This window comes from Heptranchias perlo, chromosome 4 (genome assembly GCF_035084215.1).
Source record: "Heptranchias perlo isolate sHepPer1 chromosome 4, sHepPer1.hap1, whole genome shotgun sequence".
NCBI lineage: Eukaryota > Metazoa > Chordata > Chondrichthyes > Hexanchiformes > Hexanchidae > Heptranchias > Heptranchias perlo.
Window position 1 is genome coordinate 97,273,725 of NC_090328.1, and position 8,652 is coordinate 97,282,376.

The window sequence follows — 8,652 nt, forward strand, 5'->3', positions numbered from 1 at the left end:
GTCGAATTATTTTCTTTCAACTGTAATTCACATAAGTTGACCTTTGCCCCTACAATCTGAAAATTGCCCCCTTTCAGTGTTTTGCTGTTGCAGAGTTGTATGACCCGAGAATTAGCAATTACCCTGCTCACAATCATTTTCTCACTAAATACTGAGGATGAATTTCTGCTGGGGGTTTCCCGCAACTGTGGCGGGAGAGCCGTGGACAGCCCAGAAAATCGCCGTAAACACAGTTTATGCTATTTATTCCAGTATTTCCCTGACTTTTCCACCAAACTTATAGCGGACGAGTGGGATAATCCCCTGCAGATATTCACTCCATTGGCTCATGCTATTGCTATGGTATTAATTTCACAATAGTGGATATTAAACTCAAATTAGGTTTTACCGACTAGCAAACTAACATTTATTTATATTTGTCAAATAGAACTGTGAAGCACAAATAGTATAATGTACAAACATAAATACAACGATCAAAGTCTGTAATGGATCAATTAATCTTTGTAATAGGTTCTTCGGAAGGAATAAAACAGTCCTTTTAGTTCTGGTTATTGATGAGCATGAATTCAATAGGTTTCATCGTCTCATTCACAGGTTTCCAGACAAACAGGTCAGTTAGCAAAAATACAACAGGGCAATGACAATGGGCACATAATTAATTAATTAAAATTACAGGAAGCACCTGCTATTTACATTGATGCAGCCATTAGTAATTTAAATCAGTGAACCAAACCAACCTCGGTTCAAAAGTTGCCTTCTGCTTCTTTAAAAATGAAAAAGGGTAAAATTACAAATATCATGAGAAAACTATTTCATATTTTTGTGATGTTGGAAATCTGTATTTGCACAATGTGGTCTGGCACCCATATATTTTTGTGGAATTGCTTTCCATTTTTCAGTTATTTTTCCTCTCCAGAAAGTGCTGGTCCGTGTTGGAATGGAGTTCCATGGGCCATGGTGCTCCTCCAGTACCTTGGCCAAGTGACCAGTTTTTGTGTGGATGGAGAATGAGGGTCAGAAGGTTATCCTGGCCACGGGGCCATCTCCATCCCCTTCCCACGTCTGATATTGCACAGGTTTGGCCGTGTAGTTAGGGGGGAGGTCATGGAGTAGCAATCAGAAGTGTGAACCCAGCCATTCTCTATTCCTTAGCTCAGGGGTTTGAGGCCAATTATAATGAGCCTCCCCCTTGATGACTTGACTGAGATTAGCTAACTCGACACAGAACCAGGATCAAACCTGTGACCTTCCTAATCTAAATAGCTCAATACCTTACACTGGGCCATCACTGAAGAAGCAAAATAATTATTTTATGTCAATATTGAGCACCCTGAAAAGTGTTTTTGTGCTGAGGCATGGTTGACCATGATATTTTTGCATAGTCATGGTGCTGTAGGACCAAACATTATTAATAAGGTAGAGGAAAAGCTAAAAACGATCCTTATTCCCCCTCAAAAAATCAACAAACACTTTTGCCTTTTCTTAAATTTTTAAAAATTGGAACTACCTTAGTACTTCATTGGCACTGTCTTCTCATCTCTGGTGCCTATGTTTTGGTCCAGCCCAGAAGAGTGGGCTTAAGGTCTCAGCTTTACTGGCTAGAAGAATCTTAAGCGAGTAGTTGCAAGAGTTTCGACAGTCCAGATGCAATCCATAGTGGGCTCAAGTGTGTAGCACAATATTACTCATTATTCAGCTCAGACTGACACTAAATTGAAAATATCATGTAGCAGTCATTAGTATGATCTTAAAATTCTCATCCTCGTGTTCAAATCCCTCCATGGCCTTGACCTCTGTAACCTCCTCCAGCCCTATAACCATACAAGAACTCTGTGTTCCTCCAACTCTGACCTCTTGTGCATTCCCCACTTCCTTCCCCCACCTTCAGCTGTCTAGGCCCTAAGCTCTGGAATTCACTCCCTAAACCTCTCTGCCTCTCCACCTCTCTCTCCTCCTATAAGACACTCCTTAAAACTTACTTCTTTGACCAAGCTTTTGATGTGGTGTGGGAAGCAGGGGTTTCAATTCATGGGTCACTAGCACCAGTACTGGGGAAAAAGGGATCTGTTCCATTGGATCTGGCTCCACTTAAACCGGGCTGGGACCAGAGTCCTGGCGAATCGAATAACTAGGGTGGTAGATAGGGCTTTAAACTAATAAGAGGGGGGAGGGTACAGGTAAGGGTAAATTTATAAATCTAAAGAGAAAAGTCAAAATTGTAGAGCAGAGTAGCGATTTGGGTAAAATCAAGCAGAGTGTGTCAGGAAGGGACAGAGAGATTAACAATGGTAACAGGGCATTAGTGACTAAGGTCACATCAGGGAAAAATAGTAAAAAGTTAAAATTAAAGGTGCTTTATCTGAATGCACGAAGCATTCATGACAAGATAGATGAATTAATGGCACAAGTAGAGATAAATGGGGTTGATCAAGTAGCCATTACTGAGACATGGTTGCAGGGTGACCAAGATTGGGAACTAAATATTCCAGGGTACTTGACTTTTAGAAAAATAGGCAAAATGGAAAAGGAGGGTGATAGCCCTAATAATAAAGGATGAGATAAAGGCAGTAGTGAGAAAGGATCTTAGCTCAGAAAATCAGGATGTAGAATCAGTGTGGGTGGAGCTTAGAAATAACAAGAGGCAGAAAACACTGGTGGGAGTAGTTTATCGGCTCCCAAACAGTAGTCATAGTGTTGGACAGAGTATCAATCAGGAAATTAGAGAAGCATGTAACAAGGGTAATGCAATAATCATGGGGGAATTTAATCTTCATACAAATTGGGCAAATCAAATTGGCAAAAGTAGTTTGGAGGATGGGTTCATGGAATGCATTTGACACAGTTTTCTAGAACAGTATGTCAAGGAACCAACTAGGGAACAGGCTATTTTAGATCTAGTATTGTGTAATGAGACAGGGTTAATTAGTAATCTTATAGTTAAGGATCCTCTGAGGTGGAGTGATCATAATGTGATAGAATTTCATATTGAGTTTGAGGGTGATGTAGTTAAGTCCGAAACTAGGGTCTTAAATTTAAACAAAGCCAATTACTTAGGTATGAGGGGCAAGTTGGCTAAGGTAGATTGGGAAATTAGATTAAAAGATATGAAGGTAGATAAGCAATGGTGAACATTTAAAGAAATAATTCATAATTCTCAATGAATATACATACCCTTGAGGAATAAAAACTCCATGGGAAAAGTGATCCAACTGTGGCTAATTAGAGAAGTTCAGGATAGTAATAGATTAAAAGAAGAGGCTTACAATGTTGCCAAAAAGAACAGTAAGTCTGAGGATTAGGAGGAGTTTAGAAATCAACAAAGGATGAGCAAGAAATTGACAAAGAGGGAGAAAATTGAATATGAGAGTGAACTAGCAAGAAATATAAAAGCAAATTTAAGAGCTTCTACAAGTATGTAAAAAGGAAGAGATTAGTGAAAGTAAACGTGGGTCCCTTAGAGGCAAAGACAGGAGAAATTATAATGGGGAATAAGAAAATGGCTAGAGACTAAGAAATGTTGGTAGTCAGAGGGATTTGTGTGTCCTTGTACATGAATCACAGAAAGTTAACATGCAGGTACAGTAAGCAATTAGGAAGGCAAATGGTATGTTAGTCTTTATTGCAAGGGGGTTGGAGTATAAGAGTAAGGAGGTCTTGCTGCAATTATATACAGTTCTGGTGAGACCACATCTGGAGTACTGCACACAGTTTTGGTCTTCCTACCTAGGGAAGGATATACTTGCTTTAGAGAGGAGGTGCAACAAAGGTTCACTGGATTGGTTCCTGGGATGAGCAGGTTGTCCTATGAGGAGAGATTGGGTAGAATGGGCCTATACTCTCTGGAGTTTAGAAGAATGAGAGGTGATTTCATTGAAACATATAAAATTCTTAAAGGACTTGAGAGGGTAGATGCTGAGAGGCTTTTTCCCCTGGCTGAAGAGTCTAGAATTAGAGGTCATAGTGTCAAGATAAGGGGTCGGCCATTTAGGACCGAGATGAGGAAAAATTTCTTCATTCAGAGGGTTGTGAACCTTTGGAATTTTCTACCTCAGAGGGCTGTGGATGCTCAGTCGTCGAGTATATTTAAGACGGAGATCGATGGATATTTGGACACTAAGGCAATCAAGGGATATGGGGATAGGGTGCGAAAGTGGAGTTGAGGTCAAAGATCAGCCATGATCTTAGTGAATGGCAGAGCAGGCTCGAGGGGTCGTATGGCCTACTCCTGCGCTTTTTCCTTATGTTCTTATGTCACCTGTCCTAATGTCTCCTTCTTTGGCTCGGTGTTAATATTTGTCTGATTATGCTCCTGTGAAGCGTCTTGGGACATTTTACTGTGTTAAAGGCACTATATAAATGCAAGTTGTTGTTGTTATTGTTATAGTTAGTATAGGAAATGGGAAAAGTCCCACAGGTGCAGTACAGAATGATCTTCCAAGGCTGAGATTAAAGCATGTCCTTGGAGCATAGTAGAGGGAGCTTCGCTTTGTATCTGTACCATACCTGACCTGGGGTTGCTTGATGCTGATGCTGGGGTGTGATTGATTTGAACCCTACCCGCCCGGCAGAAACTGGGCAGGGGAGGGGAAGTTCAAAACGAGCAGGTTACTTACCTACTCAGAACTCAACCCTTTCTCGCCATTTCCGATGTTAACCTGCAGGCGGATGACGCGGCCATCTAAAGCAGGCCGGAGCATCATGACTTTATGCAAATCGGGGTCCTATTACGTGATTGGGAGCCCAATTGCCTTTTAACCGGGGCCTGAGCGGGTAAACCACCACGACTTTCCTGCCAGGCTGAAGCAAGCCTACAGTCAGAAAAGGCCATTCAGTTAAGTCTAAACCGCTACATTGTGGGGTCAGGAGTGCTTCTTTGGGTCCCACAAAGTTGCAGCCTCCCCTGCCCTGGAGCTCCCCCTTGTGAGACCCTTCTGAAAATCCCTCCCCGTCACTTAACAGCATGCTAGTAGATGTCCCTTTTCCTGCCGGCAGCTATTCAGGGCGGGAAGTGGAATGGCAACATTTAAATGAGGCCTGGGAGTTAAAATACCACAGGCCTGAAACTTAGGCCAGCGATTGCGTTTTGCATTCACCCCATACTCCCACCCAACTGAAACCTGCTCGGGGTTAAAGTTGACCCCTGTGTGTCTCACTATAATGAGCACAAATTCATCTAACCTTGCAACAAAAAAAATTAAATCCCTGAGGATCCTACTGGCGATTCCTCTCATTGGACTCCCAAACAAGTAGTGAAAAATGCTATCCTGTATTGATCATATTTGGAAAGTGCTCCAACACAAGTCTACAAATGGATATGATGCAAAATCAGTGCAAAAATGTAGTACCAATTTAAAAAAGGAAATATAAAATCAGGCCCTATGTAAGTGTATGTGATTATCCTCTGCTCATTAACAAGTGAAGCATGGCTGTTCTTAATATGCTTCTCTCCTGTGTTCAGTAGTACGTTAATTTGCCATGTTGCTGTGGAATTTGTACCACCAAAGTCTTTTATTAAAGCATTGAAATGAGAGAGCGAGGGAATGCTTTTATTGGACTGACAAACGTTTGATGCAATGTTTTTAGACACTTGAATATGTACAATGCACTTTGCACCTTTTCCTATTGACCTGATCTGAGAGACAACATCGTCACTCTTTCTATAAGATGTATAATCCTATGTAAAGCTTTGGATAAGCAGTCTTGGTAATGGGAAATGTACTTGGTATGGCTTTGCATTTGCAATGAGACGATAAAAGACCTCATTTACTGTGATAAGCTGCATAGCAAAAATATTATCTTGTATGCTCTTAGATCCAATTAAAACATTTCAGGTATGTTTGTTATTTGACAGTCTCCCTGATACGAGTAAATGATATTTTGATGCGACGCAAATGTCTTGCTTAAATTAGTAAGCAATTTATTTTTAAATGTACAAATTTAAGCCGGTGAATCTATTGTGGAATGATTGATTCAATCGGGGTCACCGAGGGAGTTGAGACAGTGCACAAACTGGAGTTGGAAATCCTCAATAAACTTCTATTTTCTATTATTGGAAATCAAGACAATGTGTGTGTTTGTGTGTGTGTGAGTTTCTGCTACTGAGTGCCTGACACATCTCTCTGTGCACGAGGAGCACAATAGAAATCTAAGCTGCTGTTTCTACGATGTACAGACATCGCTATCCTTTTCCTTGTGGGGCAGACAAATATTGATATGACTGGATTGGATGAGCCTTCAGTGGAAAATAAAATCGGGCGGCCGATTGGATCATGTGTGGACTTGAGTCCGACATATGATTCCAGCGTATCTGGCATTCAACTATAGGATCTTAGGAACATAGGAATTGCTGGACAAAAAAAGACCAAGGTCCATCTAATTTGACATCTACCATCCTGGTAGTCAGATGATAAAACAAAAGTAGAGTTGTTAACTAATCATAGTAACCAATCTCTATCAATTAGTTTACAACAGACCCAGACATGAGGCAAGGAAAACCCCAGTGGTGGAAAACTTTGGGAACCATAGATCCGTTGTCACCTGTTCCTCCTAAGCATGCTACACTTACCAAGTCATGTCTCAAATTACTCATACGTTGTATCCCAAAATGAAATTTTCTGAAAGAAATCTATTTAATTTGCATTTGAATTAATCAATTCTAACTGCTTCCATCATCTCCCTAGGGAGCCTGTTCCATAGATTGACCACTTGTTCAATGAAATATTGGCCTCGATATTAATCCCCCATGACGAGCGGGAGAGGGTCAGGGGGGATGCTTAAAGAGTTAAATATGGGGAACACCACTGCAGCCCGCCGCATGCGTGCCTGATGCCTTTTTTATGGTGACAGATATCGGGGCGTCCGCATGCGCGCTGTGGAGAGGCTGGACATTTAATTATCGTAATTAAGTTAGGCTCCCACAGTGCAATTGGGAGCCCAATTTAAAATTCACTGTTGCTGTGCGGGTTTCCCAGGGGTCAGCAGTGAAAGGGGATGGGAACTGCAGAGATGAGTGCCTTTTTCAGCGCTCCTTGTGGGCCAGGAGGAGCAGGAGTGTTCCCCCCGACCCCTCAAGGAAACTTTCGGCACCCCCAGCCCTGATCGCTAGTCCCCCCACCACAGCTCTCCCGATTGCCGACCTCCCCCCAGCCCTCCCAATAATGGGCCTCCTCCCCCTTCCCGATTGCAGACTCTCCTCCCCCCTCTTGATTGTGGGCTCTCACCCCCCTCCCGATCGTGGGCTCTCTCCCCATCCCGATTGCAGGCCTAACGGACCCCTCGATTGCCGGGGACCGTCCTCAATGCAGTCTGGCTGATATTACAGAGATCGTCTGTGTCTACCTGAATGAGCCTGTGCCATAAAAATTGGGCGGTCACCTTTGTAGAGAGAGAGCAGTGTGGGCAGAAGACTGGGGGCTGCAGGTCCGCATGGAGTAGATGGCAGCGCTGTCCTATTGCCTCTTTGATGAAAGACACCCTTCCTATACACATCTCCTCAGCAAGGTCCTCATATGACCTGTGCTGCCTGTATATTCTCCAACAACAACAATGTGCATTTATATAGCACCTTTAACGTAGTAAAACATCCCAAGGTGCTTCACAGCAGCATTATCAAAAATAATTTGACAGCGAGCCACATAAGGAGGTATTAGGGCAGGTGACCAACAGCTTGGTCAAAGAGGTAGGTTTTACAGAGCATCTTAAAGGAGGAGAGAGAGGTAGCGAGGCGGAGAGGTTTACGGAGTGAATTCCAGAGCTTAGGCCGAGGCAGCTGAAGGCACGGCTAGAATTGGCGGAGTGCAGAGATCTTGGAGTGTTGTCGGGCTAGAGGAGGTTACAAAGGTAGGGAAGGGGCGAGGCCATGGAGGGATTTAGAAACAAGAATGAGAATTTTAAAATCGAGGTGTTGCCGGACCAGGAGCCAACGTAGGTCAGCGAGCACAGAGGTGATGAGTGAACGGGACTTGGTGCAAGTTAGGGTACAGGCAGCAGAGTTTTGGATGAGCTCCAGTTTACAAAGGGTGCAAGGTGGGAGGCCGGCCAGAAGAGCATTAGAACAGTTGAGTTTATAGGTAACAAAGGCATAGATGAGGGTTTCAGCAGCAGCTGATCTGAGGAAGGGTCGGAGATGGGCAATGTTACGGAGGTGGAAGTAGACAGTCTTAGTGATGGTGATGTGGAGTAATATCTGGTGTGTGACTCTCCTTTCCTTCACGCTCTGCTGTTCCTCCTCCATGATAATGGCACACAATGGTATACCCATAGGGAATGCCATACCTGCTCCTGTGAAGCCCTTACTATGGGTAGGAGGTGGGGGGGGGGGTGAAAATCTCCCTGTGGTCTGACCCTGTCAGAAACAGTGAGAAGCAAATCCAGGTCTGCGTAGACAGAATGGCAAAAAACGTTTGCTGCAAAAAAGTGTTTCTCAGCTGCAGAAATCGCTAATCAAACCCTTCACATTCTTCAGGCTCACAAACTTCTCACTTCTGCCTGATCTTGGCACCAGCTGCACCTTATAAATCTCAGTCTCACTTACCCTGGGTGTTTCACAAGTGTAAACGCAGGAAACTGGGAGCTGCAGTGCCACTGGCCCTCATTACAATATGTGTAAATCAGGAAACTTGGGACTTGGTGCGAAGGGCCAAAAAGCGCAAG

At 43.3% G+C, this 8,652-nt stretch overlaps 1 protein-coding gene across 1 annotated transcript in view; it reads left to right on the forward strand.

Annotated features, from left to right (window-relative positions):
- LOC137321131 (FERM and PDZ domain-containing protein 1) overlaps positions 1-6,024 on the forward strand; it is a 103,315-nt gene extending 97,291 nt beyond the window's left edge. The window contains exon 16 of the mRNA XM_067983357.1: positions 1,615-6,024. Within this exon, the coding sequence (XP_067839458.1) occupies positions 1,615-1,706 (92 nt within the window). The 3' untranslated portion in view covers positions 1,707-6,024. The remainder of the gene's footprint in view (positions 1-1,614) is intronic.
- Positions 6,025-8,652: the final 2,628 nt, after the last annotated feature.